Genomic DNA, 17,968 nt, shown 5'->3' with positions numbered 1-17,968 from the left:
CCCAAGGAGTTATTTTTGCATTGCAGCAGCCAAGATTGTGGTCCAGCCATGCCTGCATCTTGTGCCTTCAGAACTCCGCTCTCCAGTCCCTTGCAGTGGTCCCATGATCTCATGATGTCTTCCATCACCTAAGTGCAGTCAGAGTGGTTTGATTCCTCGACTACCGTGCAAGGACAGTCACATGTGCAAGGACAATCGCATGTTTGTCCCTTATCTTCCTACCATTCTGTAAACTTGTCAGGAGAGGGCACATACCTTAAATATCTCCTGTAAAGCTTTGCAGCCATAATTGTTCCAAAAATACTTGTTGACTAACTGCTTCTCTACCACTGCTTCATTACCTGCCTTTAGGCAACTCATTTCCTCTTTTCTGCCTTGTACCTCCCTAAAGCAGGGTTGGCAAAGTGAAGCTAAGGGGCCTGTGTCAAGCCCACCAAATGATTTAATCTGGCCTGGCTCTCAGCAAGCTACTTCTTGCTTCTGCGAGCCACGGATGCAGTTAGCAGCCCTCTGGCATGTTAGCCAGCCCCAAGAAGAGCCGCATATGGTATTTACTGACAGTTTCCCTCACTGGTGTAGGACAAAATGGGGAGCGACCTCAGGAATGAGTAGCAGCACTTCTGTGGTTTAGCCCTCATGCTGCCTTGCTCTCCTCTCGTTTGGCCAGAAAGACTCTATGTGCAACCCTCTGCACCCAGTGGAAGTCTGTAGTTGGTCCTGCAACCCAAATAATTGCTGATCCCAGGTTAAAATGAGGGGAACTGCTTGTCCAACCTATGAATTCTAGCCCAGACTTTTAATAATGAACTAGATGTCTCTAAAATTTTCTAAATCCACATCTTAAAGGAAATATGCGTGACAAGAAAAGAACATTTCCAGCATTTGAGCTTTGGGATGTATGCCTGTCTTTTGCAAGAAGGGATTGGATTGATAGTCATTCAAAGTGACCTAAGTTTTACCCACTCCATTAATGTTTGTTTGAATGTTTCATTAAAGTTATGTTTTCTTGTTGTTCTTAAAATGGTGTACAGAAATGATGACATTTCTGGGGAAGCATTGTGGCTTAGGGGAAAGTGCATGGGCCTAGGAGTAAGAGGACCTGTGTTCTAATCCTGACTGTCACCTGTATGCTGTGCGGCCCTGGGCAAATCACTTAACTTCTCTTGGTCTCAGTTTTCTCATCTGTAAAATGGGGATTTAATTACCTGTTCACCCTCCTACTAAGACTGTGAGCCCAGTGAGGGACTTGGACTATCTGCAACTAATTAGCTTGAATGTATGCCAACTCTTAGTACAGTGCTTGGCACATAGTAAACACTTAACAAAAAATGTAATTATTATTGTTGTTATGACGGGATCTTCTCCATATCAGATTTACTCAGTTGTGTATACTTTGAAACTATTATAGTACTTATAAAGGAGAGTTTTTAAACCCGCTGCAGTAAAATGGTAGACAAGTTCAAGAGTTGTGAAATTGTCCTCGTTTACCCTGTCTTTCTTGATTGTCTCTAGGATGATTGAGGAGAGTGGGAAGAGGCGGAGGACCATGGCAGAGAAGAGGCAGCTATTCATGGAAATGCGTGAGTCTCTTGTATTATATCTGCGCTAAGATACCTATGTTCAGATAAACCTCCAGTTTCCCAGACATTATTTGCTGAAAGTTTTAGAAAGCAGAGAATCAAAATTGTAGAATCAAAGAGCGGAAATTTTCTCAAGAGGTCTAGACTGGTGTTTCTGAAGCTTTTCATCCTGGGGACATGTTGGTGAAGCAAAAAGCCCTGAGACTGTATGAGGCCCCAGCCTCCACTCTTTTCCTGGATGGTGTCATGTTTAAAAAATGGGTGCTCAGCAACAGCTCCATTTTAAAAATAGCACTGGAAATTTTAACCAGTCAATCAACGGTACTTATTGAGAACTTATTGTGTGCAGAGCACTGTACTAGGTGCTTGAGGGAAGACAGTAGAATTGACAGACAAGGTCCCTGTGGCCTTCAAGGAGCTTAAGTATCCTATAGGTTGTACCCAAAGAAAGGTGCACGAATGAAGGGAAGGCGACATTCTCCCCCTCCCATTTTGGTAGTGAAGCAGTGGTAGTAGTGTGGCAGCCTGGTTAGTAAGAGTCAAGTGGAAAAAACACATTGTCTCAGCACCTCACGAGAATTGTCCAGCCTGTAACAAAATGCACTTACTAAAAGTAAAAAAAAAAAACCCACAAAAACAACAAGAAACTTCTGTGGAATACTGACTCAGCAGAGACAGCCCCAGACGAAGGAGAAGGGCATTTATTCTCATCCTGTAGGTTAAAACTATGCTGGGAAACTATATCAAAGAATAAAAGGGGATGTTTAGGAGGGGTTATCAAGTTACAGTTCTCTTTTCTATTTGAAGTGGATACTATCATCAATAGTGGTAACTGTCTCTGCCTTTAAATGTAACTGAAAAGTGTAAAATGGGAAGTTTTCTACCATATTGAATACTTGTAAAACAGGTTTCTTTTGTGATTGCAGTTACTTTTTGCAGCCTGGGATGCTGCTTTCAATTCTGTTTCTTAGGCTGAGGTTTCAGTCAAAAGGATTACCCTATTCCACATTCGCTATTCTTCAAAGTGACCTCCTGATATGTAATAATAATAGTGTTGATGGTTTTTATTAATTACTTACTATAAGCCAAACACTGCACCTAGCCCCAAGGGAGATAACAAGTTAATCAGGTTGGACCCTAGTCCCCGTCTGACGTGGGGTTCACAGTTTACTATATATCCCACCTATGGATGCATTTTGTGAAGGTGTGTCACTGTATCTTTTGATATGGCAACCCGTCCTGTTTCCAGCTCTGTAGTAATTACTTGACTCTCTGCCTGTCATCCAGCCTGTGAAGTTGTATAGCAGTTAGTATCATGCAGCACTGGCAGAACGATTGTACTCCAGAGCATCATGTTTTGTGGTTATTTTCAAGCATGGCACATGATTGTTGTTCAAGAAGCCAGATGTAACATCTCAGTTAGGTCTAGCCTTCATTATGCAGGTAGGTTATGTTACCTTGGTCTTCAGACTATTATTAGTTCAAAATACTGCACCCACTAGACAACTATTCAGAATTGTTTAACTGTCTTGTTGGGTTTGAAGCCCGAGCTGCAGGTGTATGGAGCCCTGCCATATCTCCTTTGGTTAAGCAGCCTGCTGCTTGTGGTTTGATTTCTGCCTTGATATTGTCTTTAAAAGTTATCCCAAATTTTAGTCGGTGCATAATACAGTACCTATGTTGTTTGAAGATATTGGAAAATTGGAGGTTTGTTTTGGGGTGTAACTCAAAATAATACCTATGGAATTTGGCAAACTCAGTCTACCTGGATCTCAAATTCTGTAGGTTAAAGACTAACTTGTAATAGTGTGTATCAAATGCAGTTGCCAAGAGCTCTTAGGTTATAGGTCCTTGGCAATAGAAACAATGTTTCTATGGAGGACTTTCTTTCCTTTCATTAGTTAACTAAGTTCATCATTCAATTGTATTTATTAAACTCTAAGTACAGACCACCGTACTAATACTACTAGTAATAATAATTATGGTACTTGTTAAGCGCTTATTATGTGCCAAGCACTATTCTAAGTGCTGGGGTAGATAAAACGTAATCAGGTTGTCCCATGCGGGGCTCACAGTCTTAATCCCCATTTTATAGATGAGGTAACTGAGGCACAGAGAACCCAAAGTCACACAGCTGACAAGTTACAGAGTTGGGATAAGAACCCATGACCTCTGATCCCCAAGCCCGTGCTCTTGGCACTAAGCCACGCTGCCTTCCAAGTGCTTGGGAAAGTTCAATACAACAATAAACAGTGACATTCCCTGCTCAGAGAGAAAGAGAGAACTCAATCTGAGTTTACTAGTGTTTGGGCAACTGGTGTTCTCATCCTTTGATTTGTTTACCTCCTAAAGAGGTGTCCAAAGGGTGAGAGGAGTACACACTTCCTGTGTGTGTCAAGTGCTCTCTGGGTCCTGGGACTGTCTGCAGATGTTGGGAGTTGAGTCTTGAATCTAGAAGCACTGTCAAAGATGCCTGGGCTGCTCCCTTTAGGCGTCTAGTCTTGGTGTTTGTGTGCATCCACTTCTGAGTTGAACCTCCCCTCTGAAAACCTGCCTCAGCCAGTCACATTCCATTCTCTTGTACACATGCTGGGTATGTCCAATGTCTGATTTATTGCCCATCCTTAGTGTTTTATTCAAGAAGTAATAGTTTCAACTAAATTATAATTAATTGGAAAGAAAGATGAGAGGAAGCAGGGAGATATTGAGCTGAGATTAGAACTATTTTGATTAGCAGTGAGGATGGGTAAATGAGGCAGAATGCAGAGAAACTTCTGAAAAGTGGAATTATAGATAACTTTTTCAGCATTTAGATTGTATAGGGTCTGGAGAAGGTGGACAGGGCTTGGGATAGAGGGGTGCATTTTTTATGACGGTAGATGAAATGATCCCATTTTTCCCATTTTGTTGTTGTTATAGCCTGGGACTCCGCGTATATGCTCAGAGTCATAGGCTCTGTCACTGCGCAGCCTCTCATTTGAGGTGGATCAGAAGGTGAGGTGGGTAAGAAATGGGGGACCAGAGCAGAAAATGATTAATGATTGGGGTTATTCGTGGCCAAAATCTTTAGGGGAGGTTTTAAAGTCAAAGAGGATACATTTGAAATGAATTCAAAAATTAATGCAGATAGTATAGTAATTTGAGGAAGTACCTTGTCAGGAATGTAATAAAAATAAGTGTCAGAAGTTTCATTTTTGATGCTTGAAAGTAAAGGAAGAGTTTCTCCGGGAACTTGTTTCTATTACACTTGAGAACCTTTTGGCCCTGGTTCTGTGGCTGCAAAGTGTAGGATGTGTCCATTGAACAACAAGGTGCCTATTACAGGTTTTTATAGTGTTCCACAGAAAAGAAGGCCTCTTCCTTTGCATTAGCATCACAAAATGGAAAACATAGGGATAAGGATCCCTTTGTGGGGGAAAATCAATTGTGCTATTAACTGTAATCTCCCCATACAAGCAAGCTTGAGATAAACCTAACCAATCTTAATAATGGTGTTCATTGAGAAGGGCGTAGTGCAGTGCACTGTACTATGTCTCGTATAGTCATAACTGAATAGGCATTTCTTTATCCTCTTTGAACTCACTACAATGACAGATCTATGCATTCCCTGAGGGGTCCATGTTATGGGGTTGAATCTCTTATATTGAGACATACTTAAAAATACAGTAATGTTTTTGTTTTCTGTTAATTTCTAGGAGCCCAGAATTTTGATGTTATCCGATTATCAACCTACCGGACAGCTTGCAAACTACGATTTGTGCAAAAGAGGTGCAATTGTAAGTCATTTCGACTTGGTATAGTGTGTGTGTCTGTGTGTGTCTGTGTGTGTGTGTGTGTGTGTGTGTGTGTGTGTGTGATGGGAGTGCATGTCCATGCTTGCACGTGGGAAGCCACAGCCTTTGTTGACCATTATTAGTAAAGATTGCAGTAAAAGCGCTTACTGAAATTTAATTTATTATAAACTGAACTTCTGTATAGAAGCCACAAAATGTTGAATTTTTAAATTAAGGAAAGAAAAGGAGGGCATAAGTTCTTTAGACAAAGTAAAATATAAACTTAACAATAACAATGTTGCTGGCTTGTGTTAAATGGCTACTATGTGCTGAACTAAGGGAACTGAAGTAAGCGCTGGGGTAGATACAAGATAATCAAGGTGAACACAGTTCTAGGTTCACATGGGGCTCACAGTCTAAGTGGGAGGAAGAACAGGATTTGAATCCCCATTTTGCAGATGAGGAAACGGAGGCATAGAGAAGTTCAATGACTTGCCCAAGGTTAACAGCAGGTAAGTGCTGGAGCCAGGATTACAATCCAGCTCCTGACTCCAAGGCGCATATTCTTTCCACTGGGATATGCTGCTTCCATTCACTTAGTAATGTAAATATACCTTTACCATCCCATTTGCAATTTAATGCCAACCTTTTCACTGTACCTCGATCCTGTCTATCTCGCTGTTACCTCCTTGTTCGTGTTCTCCATCTGGCTTGGAACACCTATCCCCTTCATATCGGACAGATCACCATTCTCCCCACCTTCACAGCCTTATAAAGGCCACTTCTACTCCAAGAGGCCTTCCTCAAGTAAGCACTCATTTCCCCTAATCCCTCCCCTTTCTGCATCACCCTTGCACTTGATATTCACCCCAACCTCAGCCCCGTAGCATTTTTGTACATATCCGTAATATATTTTAGTATCTGTCTTTCCCGCTAGACTGTAAGCTCCCCTTGGGTAGGGAACATGTCAGCCAACTCTTGTTGTATTGTACTTTCCCATGTGCTTAGTACAGTGCTATGCATATAATAATAATTATGGTACTTGTTAAATGCTAACTATGTGCTGAGCACCGTTTTCTAAGCCCTGGGATAGACCCAAGTTAATCAGCTTGGACACAGTCACAGGTCCACATGGGGCTCACTGTCGTAAGTAGGAGGAAGAAGGATTTAATTCCCATTTTACCGATGAGGTAACTGAGGCACAGAGAAGTTAAATGACTTGCCCAAAGCCACACAGCAGATATGTGGCAGAGCTGGGATTAGAACCCAGGTCCTCTGACTCTCAGGCCCGGGCTCTGTTTACTCGGCCATGGCTGCTTCTCCAATAAATACCACTGATTGACTGAGTAATTAATGCTGAGATAATACTGGCTGATTTAGAAACTGCTATATACTGCTGAAACAAAACATTTAAGAATATTTTAATTACTGTAGTTTCAGACAGATTGGATTGTGCAGCCAATCTGCAGTGTCCTTCGTGCATTGCCTTCTTGGTATTCCCTAGTAACTTTTGAATCAACTCTGTCCTCAACTGCCTTGCAACCAGTAACCCCTTTTCATTTAATTCAAAATAGTTGGCAGCTCGTAATCCTGTAAGTTCCTGTAAGGATCTTAGACCTTTGGCCAAAAGCAGCTTCCCCAGTGGCACCTGGTTTGTGTTTGGTTTAGCATCTGTATGACATGCCAAAGATCCTCAGATAAAAAAATGCTCTGGCAGTATTCATGACTCTAGGAAAAGGATTTGATGACAAGGTGTTTTTCTCCCTGTCGTATTTCCTAAGCAGACTGAAAAGAGTTTGCATCCCTCATGCTGTAATTAAATTTTTTGTAGTATGTTCATTATGTTCAGATGATTTTTAAAATGGCAGGGGATTACTAGGTCTCAAGAAAAGCTGGCACCTGGAGTGTAATAGATGTTGATAGCCACTCATTACGACAGCTTTCTCTACTGCTCAGCACAGATGAGATTGCTTTCTGACAGAAGAGATGCAATAAGTAAAACTCTTGAATTATTTCAGGTTAAAACATCTGTGGATAAGCACTCTGGCAATAAATCCCATTTCTAATCTGCCAGGTTGGAAATTTGCTCCAGGTCCATGATGTTCCACAGAAACCAGTAAGACAGATGGATGGGAAAATCTCAAAGGGAAATAACCCACATGGTTGTCAGGAGACAAACCGAATATTGGGAGTGAAAAGGAAAAAAAGAAATGAACGGGTGCTGCAGATGTGTCTTGCCACTCCATGTTGCTTGCAGGGCATGTTACACTTGCTTGCCCTGTACTGATATTCTTTCAGTTCGATAAAAATACAGTATTTCTTTTTTCAATTCCACCAGTTTATTCACTCGAGAAGACAGGCAGCTCATTGCCTTATCTGAAGCTGTATTGGGTAGCACCTGGTTGATGAGGACTTTCCCAGCTGCCACTTACTGAATAACCCGTCTTTCTGATGTGTCCAATAGACTTGCCCAACTGTGAAAAACAGTTAACACCCTATGAGTCCCATAATGGACTGAGGGTTTCACTGTGATTAGCACTAAGTAGGTGATATCTTTGCTCCCTTGGAAGACTAGCATTGGAGGAGAGAGGATGGTATAATTTCTTGTCCCTGGACTAGCTCAATTTAGCTGAGAGGAGGTAATCCTAAACAGAGACTAAACAGGCAAAAACCCCATTCAGGGCAAAATATTTCATTCCCTCCACTTACCCAGCTCCTAGGCTGAATTCTGCTGCAGTGAGTGAAGTCTGGTTCCTGTTTACATGAGAGAGGCTATAGATTTCAGAGGGCCTTTAGAATGTGTATTAAAGTCCATTAGTGTGCACCAACTGTATTCCCATCTACACTGAAAATCATTGGAGGGAAGCCAAGCCTTTTTTTACGAAGTAAAATAAGCCAGGCCTTTCATTACTTTAACATAATAATTTTTAGGATAAGCACAGAAATGAGCCTGAAAACAGTAAGTACCACCAAAATGAGTCAGGCAGTAATTTTATCTTACCCCATGTTATGTCCTCGACGGTAGCACCTAAGGACACTTGAAGAAACAGTGTAATGGCTACCTTAAACCTTCACATCCCTAACTTTTCCCTCTAATAATCCACCATGGACCCATTGCCTATAAATCTGTTATTATTACTAATATTCGTTGTGATTTCTTTGCATAGTACTGTACTAGAGTGCTTGGAAATGTATCAAAACAAAACTTGACAGTCCCTGCTTACATGGAGTTTACAATCTAGAGGATGACAAACACAGAAAAATGACCAACTTTTGAATATCAAAACTAACGCTGATTCTCTCCATTCCCAGCCTCAGCAAAGTTCTCAATGGTCTAAACATTTAGAGGCACTACATTACCTGCTACACACTTCAGGATGGGGATGGTACTAGTGCACTCTATAACTTTTCTCTCCAGTTATCTGTGTTAGGCATTTCACCTGTGAATTTATCCAGATCCCCAAGAGCCTAATGATATTTTCTGCCTATTCCACTTCCTGTAGCAGTGAAATTACCATGTGAAGGGTTGTTTCCTTTTTCTCCAAACTACTACAGTCTTTTAGACTGTGAGCCCACTGTTGGGTAGGGACTGTCTCTATATGTTGCCAACTTGTACTTCCCAAGTGCTGTGTACAGTTCTCTGCACACAGTAAAGCGCTCAATAAATATGATTGATGATGGTACTTCCTTCAGACCTCAGTGGTTTCTTCTAGGTCAACCTAAATTCTTTATTCACTTGATAGGTCAAGCCACAAGCTAAGGCTGAGTATTCGCTTACTGTCTCCGAATGTAGATTCCAGCAGGAGTGGAGGGCCGTGAAGCCAACGGTCAGAAATTTTTGTGTGATGTAGAGAGGAATGGGAAATCATTGGAGGTTTTGGAGGAGGGGGACTACTTGGGAAGAACAGTGGAGAAGTGAATCGCAGCAGCATAGCACAGTATGGAGTGGAGATTGGAGAGACTGGAGGCAGGGAGGTCAGTGAAGAGGATGATGTGGCAGTTAAGCCGGGTTATGACTAGTGCCTAGTCCAGTGTGGTGGCCATTAGGAAGGAGAGTAAAGGGCAGATTTTGGAAATTTTGTGGAGGAAGAAGAAGCAGGAATTGGCTACAGCCTGAATTTGCAGCTAGAAAGAGAGGGAGGAATCCAAGATAGTGCCAAGTCTGTGGGCTTGAGTGGAGGGGAGGATGATAGTGTTATCATTGAGAAAAGAAAAGGCTTTTTTGCTGCAGTATTTTATTTCCAACTTTTCGTTTTTGCATTGAGAATTATCCTTGTGGAATCAGAGTGTTCTACCCACTGTTCAACTGGCCCTGGAGCTGATTTCTTCTTCCCTCACATGGTTTTGGAAACCTACTATCCCCATTAAAGCAAGGGAACTTTGGAGCTTCCAAGGTACCTGCTTTATCACAGCCAAAGAGCACAGCCTAGTGGATATTCCTAGTGAAATCTCTTTTCACCAATCACGTTTGAAAAAGTAAGATCTGAGGGAGAGAGAAGGAATACAGCCACTTTTATGGTAGTGAGTGATGGGTTATCCTGTAACAAATTTCCCAGGAGATAAACCTTGGAGGCTCCAGAACTATCTTCAACTATGAATTATGGAAATTGGTGAGCATTCACATCTGGCTGTTGAGAGTGTCATTTGGATGCTACTTTGGTAGTGAAAGAGTTTTGGGATGTTGAGGCATCTGCTTAACGAGCCTCTTTTTGGCATGCCACCAACATGATTTATGTTTGCTTTTAATTTCGGAAAACATTCATGTGCTTTATAGGCTCGTAACACTGAGGTGGTATTAACCTATGGTAATTGTGCGTTTCAGCAGTTACAATTCAGATAATCCAATCACATTAAAAGTGAAAAAAAGAACTACACGGTAGTTTCTTGTATGCATGTATATTTACCTATTTTCCCAAACCTAGTTCCATAACTTTTATGTTCCTTTTGGGTAGGCTGACAGTGTTCTCAAACTATGTACCTTGTAGGAGTAGAATATTCAGGGATCCCACACTTCAGCTCTCTTCATTTAGCCCTCTTTCATATAGCAGTATTTAATTTTAATTCTGAAATTGCTTAGTGTGCTCTCACAGTCTGAGAAAATGCAGCATATGCAATTTTACCTTCCTGCCTTTGACACTTTGCCTGCTTGGTCTTTGAAGTTCTTTAACTGGACTTGAATGCGAGATTATATACCCATTTCAGCAGGTGTTTGGTTTCTTTGGCAACAGATGATAGTTTTTAGGGCGACAGCAGAGGGTGTTTTTGGTCTAAAAGTACATGAAAGATAATAAAAATTAAAGTTACCTATGTACACACTAAAGTTACTGTGTACACACTGTCACTAAGTCCTGTTGGATCAGACTTCATAACATTGCTAAACTCTGCCCTTTTCTCTCCATCCAAACTGCCACCACCCTACTGCCCACAGTAAGCACTCAACAAATATGATTGAGTAATCCAAGCATTTAACTTATCCCTCCTTGATTATTGTGTCAACCTCCCTGCTGACCTCCTTGCCTCCTGTCTCTTCCCCACTCCATTCCATTCTTCACTCTGCTGCCCAGATCATTTTTCTATAAAAGCATTGTCCATGTTTCCCCCTCCTCAGGAACCTTCAGTGGTTGCCCATCCACCTCTTCATCAAAGAGCAGCTCCTTACCATCAGTTTCAAAACACTCAATCCCCTTGCCCCCTCCTACCTCCCCTCATTACTCTCCTACTACAACCCAGCCTGCACACTTCACTCTTCTAATGCCAACCTACTCACTGTTTCTCCATCTTGTGTTTCTGCCGACCTCTCGCCCACGTCCTGCCTCTGGCCTGGTACGCTTTCCTCTGTTCATACCCAACAGACAGTTACTCTCCCCACTTTCAAAGCCTCATTTCCTCCAAGAGGCCTTCCTTGACTAAACCCTCATTTCCTCTTCTCCCACTCTGTTCTGCATTGCCCTCGCCCTTGAATTTGCTCCCTTTATCCATCCCTCCCTAAGCTCTCATGTGCATATCTATAATTTATATTAATGTGTATCTCCCCCCCTTAGACTGTAAACTTTTGGGCAGGGAACATATCTACCAACTCTGTTATAATAATAATAATGATTGTATTTGTTAAGCGCTTACTATGTGCCAAGCACTGTTCTAAGCGCTGAAGTTCTTTACTGTATTCTCCTGTACTGTAAACTGTACTTCTATACTGTACTGTCCCAGTGCTTAGTACAGTGCTCTGCACACAGTAAGTGCTCAATTAATACGATTGAATGAACATGGAGGAAAAAAAGAGATTAAAATTCATCTTGCAGGAAGGACCTCCCAGTACAAGGTGTAAAGCATGTCAAGAGCTTTTCCCAGTCCAGAATGTGACCTGGCACCTTGGGACAGCCATTGTTAATGCCACAGGTCTGAAGGCTAGCTTTAGTGATTTCTGTTAAATGTTGCTGATGTTTTGGGGGTTAAAGGAACTTGTCTCTTTGGGGTGAAAAGTGATGTTGAAAATGAAAACTGAGTAGCTAAAAGGTGATGGTTGATTGATTTGTGCTCTTTTTTCAGTACACCTTGTTGATATATGGAATATGATTGAAGCCTTCCGAGATAATGGCCTTAATGCTTTGGACCACAGCACCGAAATCAATGTGTCCCGTCTGGAAACCATCATTTCATCCATCTACTATCAACTGAACAAACGCCTTCCTTCCACTCACCAGATCAGTGTGGAGCAATCCATCAGCCTTCTTCTCAACTTTATGATTGCTGCATATGACAGGCTAGTACTTTACCCATCTGTGTTTTCTTCATTTTAAGAAGGTCACACTAAATATCCTTGGTACAGGAGAGATGCCTCTATAGCCAGGTTATTTGTGTCAGCCAACTAATTAATCAACAGGTATTTATTGAGCAAAAGCAGGGCATTATACTAGGCATTCAGGGAGCATGTTAAAGGTCAATCCCGGCCCAGAAATATTTTTAATCCAGTTGAGGGACAAAACAGGGAAACATGAAATTAGCATATGTACAAATTCAGTAGATTCTTGGAATGATTTAAGGAAATCCTGGGGGCAGGAGAGGGAAGACTGAGTTTAGATGGTCTCGGGAACAGAGAGTTTAGAACTGGATTAAACTGGAAGATGACACCAGAAAGATTGGGTGGGTCTGAAAGGTGACACGCTTTGAGGGCAGTCTGAAGTTCCTTTTAATCTGAAGGATGGTCGGTAGTGGAATGACGTGATAGAAACAGTGGCCAAAAAGGATGCTTTTAGCTACATGTGCAGATCATTTTGAAAGGAGAAGTAGAAGGCTGCAATATTATCGCGGAGGAGGCAGAGTGGCAACCAGGGCCTACACAAATAGGGCAGCGAGAAATTGGTGTATTTGAGCAATATCATGGAGTAAGAAGCAACTGACCACAGAAAGGCACAAAATATTTTGGCTTTGAGGGAAAAGTAAGACAGTGGCACAACCCATGGTAATGGAGAAGTTGTGAAGGCCTGGAAGACAAGAAACTCACTCCTAGATTTTTCAGATGTACAGATGATTCTGCAGGTGTTTTTCTGAAAGTTCTCTTGCAGAAGTTTATCAGCTATTATACCAAATATTAGGCCTTTAAATCAAGTACTGGTGAAATCTTTAGTGGACGGCTATAACAATATTTTAAAAAAATGTTCCCTATAGTAGGTACTCACTTTGCAAACAGATTCACATGCACAATAAGATTCTGCTTGTAGACTAAACTCATATCAAGAGATCCCCTTTTTTGGGCTTTTCATCCAAAGAGCTAAATGCTTTAAAGGTGTCAATATTTGTAATGGTCTTCATAGGTCATCTGGATTATGAAAGTGTATCTTCTTCATACTTCACTTTTCTTAGTGCCGCTACTATATATTTACATTTACCATTTGAAACGATATCAATAATGTTACTTTAGGCCCATTGATGGCTTTCCTTTGAAGCTCAAATTAAGCAGGCTGCCTAGCTCTGACAGTTTAATAGTGGAGCTTTATAACAAAAGGTAAGCAGAGAAAGAATCTTCTGTTTGATGGCTGGAGGCTGCTTGCGGGTGGAATTTAGAAAGATAGCTATAGATTCCCTGTTTGGATTTTTAGTGAGGAAGATAAGCTAAAGCCCAGCTCTGATAGAAAATAGTGTGGGTTATTTTAAAATCAGCATGGAGTTGAGCCACAGTGTAAGAAACACCTTCAGGACAGATATAATTGGCTGTGTTCCAGCTGATGGCACCAGGTGGGTGATTGACATCCGATGCAAATCAGCTTTCCTTGGTTCTGAGGAATGAGTAGTTTCCCTGCTCTAGAAACTTCTGGACATTTCCCCTGTTCTGTGTGAGGGATTCATTCAATTCAATTGCATTTATTGAGCGCTTACTGTGTGCAGAGCACTGTACTAAGCGCTGGACCTGCTTAACCTGCTGGACCATCATATTCATTTCTTAAATCAATTCAGCAAGGTGTTGCATGTTTTTCAGAAATATGTACAGTAAGCGCTCAAGAAATACGATCGAATGAATGAGTTTGTGGCCAACCAATATCTGTTCTGCTGCTCTCCCAAGGAATAGCAGAAGTGCTATGGAGAGAGGAAGCCCAAAGGAAAGTTGGGGAGGAGTTGCAAAATGTATGGGTCCAAGATCAATAGACTTGGACTTCCCAACCCTTCCCGGCTCTCGTCTTCCAGATCCTGGAGACTGGTTACTCTCCTGTCACACTCCACTGCAGTGTTCCCTTCCCCGTACCACTGCTGTTCTTTGATATTTGTTGGGAATCTTAGACTAGTTTATTTCCTAACTTCTCTGTCTTTTCCCCTTGTCCTTAAAGCGGTGTTACAGCCACCAGTTCCCAAGCTCACAGGGATGTTTTGAAGATAAATTAAGATAGGCTTTTTTAGAGTATTCTGTGTCCTTCAGAAAAAAGGCACTATGTTAATCTAAGGTGGTATAAGTATCTAATTATAAGTACCTATTTAATTTTATTACTGTAACTTTTAGTCAGTTTCAGACGATAATAGCCAGGTGGCCTCCTGGTCTGCAAGGGCATTTATAGCACCAAATTATGGTGGCTTTTATTGCTTACTTAGCTGGGCAGAGCGGAAACAGTAGGGATTTCTCAATGCATGTTAGAGACTGGGTAAAATGCAAAAATGACAAATGTGTGGGAGATACTTATTTCATTCACTGGAGCACAAAGGGAACAGCAGGATCTGTACTGAAAGTGGGTGTTCAGTGAGGGATCAACTATGGCGAAGTTAAAATAGCAAGCTACATCTATTGTGCTAAGATGTTTCTCCCTTCACTAAGAGGTAGATCTCACTATATTTTTTTTTATTTCAGAATCTCTGGGTAGAGTTTAAACTTCTCAGTTGTCAAATTTTAAATTGGACACCCTGGTGGGATAGAACTCTGAGGAGGCCTACCATCAATCAATCAATCAATCAATGGTAATAATAATAATAATAGTGGCATTTGTTAAGAGCTTACTATGTGCAAAGCACTGTTCTAAGCACTGGGGGGATACAAGGTGATCAGGTTGTCCCATGTGGGGCTCACAGTCTTAATCCCCATTTTACAGATGAGGTAACTGAGGCTCAGAGAAGTTAAGTGATTTGCCCAAGGTCACACAGCAGACGTGGCGGAGCTGGTATTAGAACCCATGACCTCCGACTCCCAAACCCCTACTCTTTCCACTGAGCCACACGCTGCTTCTAAACACTGTAATAATAATAATGATGATGATGATGACATTTGTTAAGCGCTTACTATGTGCAAAGCACTGTTCTAAGCACTGGGGAGGTTACTAGGTGATCAGGTTGTCCCATGGGGGGGCTCATAGTCTTCATCCCCATTTTACAGATCAGGTAACTGAGGCACAGAGAAGTGAAGTGACTTGCCCAAAGTCACACAGCTGGCAATTGGTGGAGTTGGGATTTGAACCCATGACTGCTGACTCCATAGCCCGGGCTCTTTCCACTGAGCCATGCTGCCTCTCTATAATGCATTTATGAAGTGCTTACTATGTGCAAAGCACTGTTCTAAGCACTGGGGTGATTACAAGGTGATCAGGTCGTCCCTCGGGGGGCTTACAGTTTTAATCCCCATTTTATAGATGAGGTCACTGAGGCCCAGAGAAGTGACTTGCCCAAAATCACACAGCTGACAATTGGCGGAGCCGGCATTTGAACCCATGACCTCTGACTCCAAAGCCCAGGCTCTTTCCACTGAGCTGTGCTGCTTCTCTAATCCAATCTAAGTGCTTAGGAGAGTACAGTACAACAGAGTTGGTAGACAAGTCCCCCATCTAGAGGGAACTTACAGTCTAGAGTGATTAAAATCAATGAACACACAGCAAGAATGCAGCACACCAACGTACACCTTTGGTGCGTGCATCTATGGATGCAAGCACACACATATCCACATATTCTTCCCGAATCAGGTGGTGTTCCTTCGAGGGAGAAAAGCTAGGAGCTCAGTTGGGATTCCAGTGTACTACTTCTCCCAGTGCAGCTGCAGCTATTTTCAGCATGGGCCAAAGTTTCTAGTCCCGGCCTTAATAATGATAGTATTTGTTAAGCAGTTACTACACTCCAATGTTCTAAGCACTGGGGTAGATACGGGATAATTGGGTTGGACACAGTCCCTGTCCCACACAGTCACAATCCCCATTTTACAGGTGAGGGAACTGATCCACAGAGAAGTGAAGTGACTGGTCCAAGGTCACACAGCAGTGGCGGAGCTAGGATTAGAACCCATGACCTTCCAACTCCCAGGCTCATACTCTATCCACTAGGCCTTGCATGCTGGTTATCAGCAGGTGGATCCCAGTTGATGGGTGCTCCTCTCCATTTTGGGATCTTCTAGGGAACCAGAAGACAAAATCATACTTGGGAAGGGGCAACAGAATCGAAAGACATTTACCTTGCCCACAAGGAACTTACACTCTAACAGGCTGTAGAGATTATTCAACATGAGGTGTTGGAAATTAGAGAAGGCTGCTTGGAGGAGGTGTTATTCTAAGAGGGATTTGAGCATGGGGAGAGCTGTTGTCTGTCGGATGTGGTTGAGGAGGGAGTTCCAGGCAGGAGAGCTGTGTAAGGGAGAGACTGGAGACTGGACAGCTAGAAATTTAGTTTGAGAGGAACAGAGAGCTTAAGTTGGGGAGTAGCAGATAAATAAAGCCGATATGTATCTTGAGGAGAACTGGCAGAGAGCTCTGAAACCAATTGTGAAGAGATTTTGCTTGTTGCAGAGGGAAATGGGAAGCTATAGGAGGAGTAGAAAGATGTGTGCTCCCCCAAGAAAATCATCAGTGCAGCTGGATGTAGTGTAGATTGAAGGGCGAAGAGAAGGCTGGAGCCAGGGAGACTGTCAAGGAAAGTAATTCAGTAATCTATTACTAGGACCAGAGTAGTTGTTTGGGACTAGAGGTCGGGACAGATCTTAGAGTTGTGTAGGAAGAACCAGCAGGATTTGGCAGTAGATTGAATGTGAGAGTTGGCAGACAATGAAGAGTGGATGATATAGTTGTTGGAACAGGAAGATAGATTATGTTATTGACAGAGATGTGAAAGATAGGAACGTCGAGGGGGTCCAGGAAGGAAAACGCGTAAGTTGATTTTTGGTATGTTGAGTTGGAAGTGCTGCTTGGACAGCCATGTGAAGATATCTTGGAGGCCAGAGAAAATGCAGGATTGTAGGTAGGATGGGAGGTTGGGACTGGAGAGGGATGCCTGGGTGTTATCTGCTCACCTACCTTCAACTATGACCTCTCTATGGATAAGCTCCTCCAAGGGACTGAATGTAGAGCGAAAAGGGTGTAGAGTAAGAACTGGATGTAGAAGCATCTAATCCATGAAAATAACAGCTTTAACCTTCTCTTTGGGTGCATTCCTCAAGCTAGTGACAGTTATATTGTCAAGGCCATGATTTTCTAGATATGAAGAATTTTTAAAAGTAGCTGTTATAAGGATTAGTTAGTGTTTGTAAGTCTTTGATGCTCAAACCTGCTTACACATGTGCAGTTATTATCATAGTCGGTGGGGATGGAGGAGTGAAACATAACAGTTCGAGGAGCTGTCTAAATTTGTTGAAGACCAGAATGTGAGAGCATCTGAGCAGTCCTCCTACTCCTTGTTTGTGCTTTCCCCCTTTTCCAGTGAATTCTGCTTTTGGGTGGAGGTTATGTTACTACAGGGATAGAAATGCAATTGCCAAGATTAAGAGAGATGAAGGATTCTTTTTTTGATAAGAAAGGAAGTTAATTTGATAAGTCACTTCCTCCTCTCATGCTGATAATGTGGGTGTCAGAAGTCTTCCCAGTTGAGATTACTGAATCTTTTATTTTGGTGCCTCCCCCTTCCTGGTAAATTTGGATAGAATTCAGTTTCAAGCAGCTATAGATGCAATAGGTGATAAAATATATCCAGGTTTCGAAGCTAATTTAGGAACATTTTTGTATTCTTTGAATTTTTCAATCCAAATTCTTGATGAATTTGATGTGGGTGGCTCCAGTCAAATGCCAGGATTTGGCGCGTCCTCAGCCTGAAGCAGCTGGAGTCTGGTGCACAGGCCAGGACAGTGTTGGGGCGTGTACATTCCCAAACAGAAGAAGTGAGGAAACT

The 17,968-nt window shown here is 42.2% G+C and overlaps 1 protein-coding gene across 12 annotated transcripts in view; it reads left to right on the top strand.

The window, feature by feature from the left end:
* The window catches only part of DTNB (dystrobrevin beta), a 221,081-nt gene that overhangs the window by 31,441 nt on the left and 171,672 nt on the right, over nt 1-17,968 (top strand). For 10 of the 12 annotated variants that reach the window (XM_038751196.1, XM_038751192.1, XM_038751200.1 and 7 more), the window contains exons 2-4: nt 1,513-1,580; nt 5,276-5,356; nt 11,900-12,113. In XM_038751196.1, coding sequence (XP_038607124.1) covers nt 1,514-1,580; nt 5,276-5,356; nt 11,900-12,113 — 362 coding nt within the window. In that variant the 5' untranslated portion in view covers nt 1,513. Of the gene's footprint in view, nt 1-1,512; nt 1,581-4,499; nt 4,580-5,275; nt 5,357-11,899; nt 12,114-17,968 lie in introns of those variants that run through there. The other 2 variants (XM_038751193.1, XM_038751195.1) reach the window with 2 other exon arrangements.

This window comes from Tachyglossus aculeatus, chromosome 9 (assembly GCF_015852505.1).
Source record: "Tachyglossus aculeatus isolate mTacAcu1 chromosome 9, mTacAcu1.pri, whole genome shotgun sequence".
In the NCBI taxonomy this organism is placed as follows: Eukaryota; Metazoa; Chordata; class Mammalia; order Monotremata; family Tachyglossidae; genus Tachyglossus; species Tachyglossus aculeatus.
The sequence above is the reverse complement of the archived record's forward strand: the minus strand, read 5'-3'. Positions and strand labels throughout refer to the sequence as shown.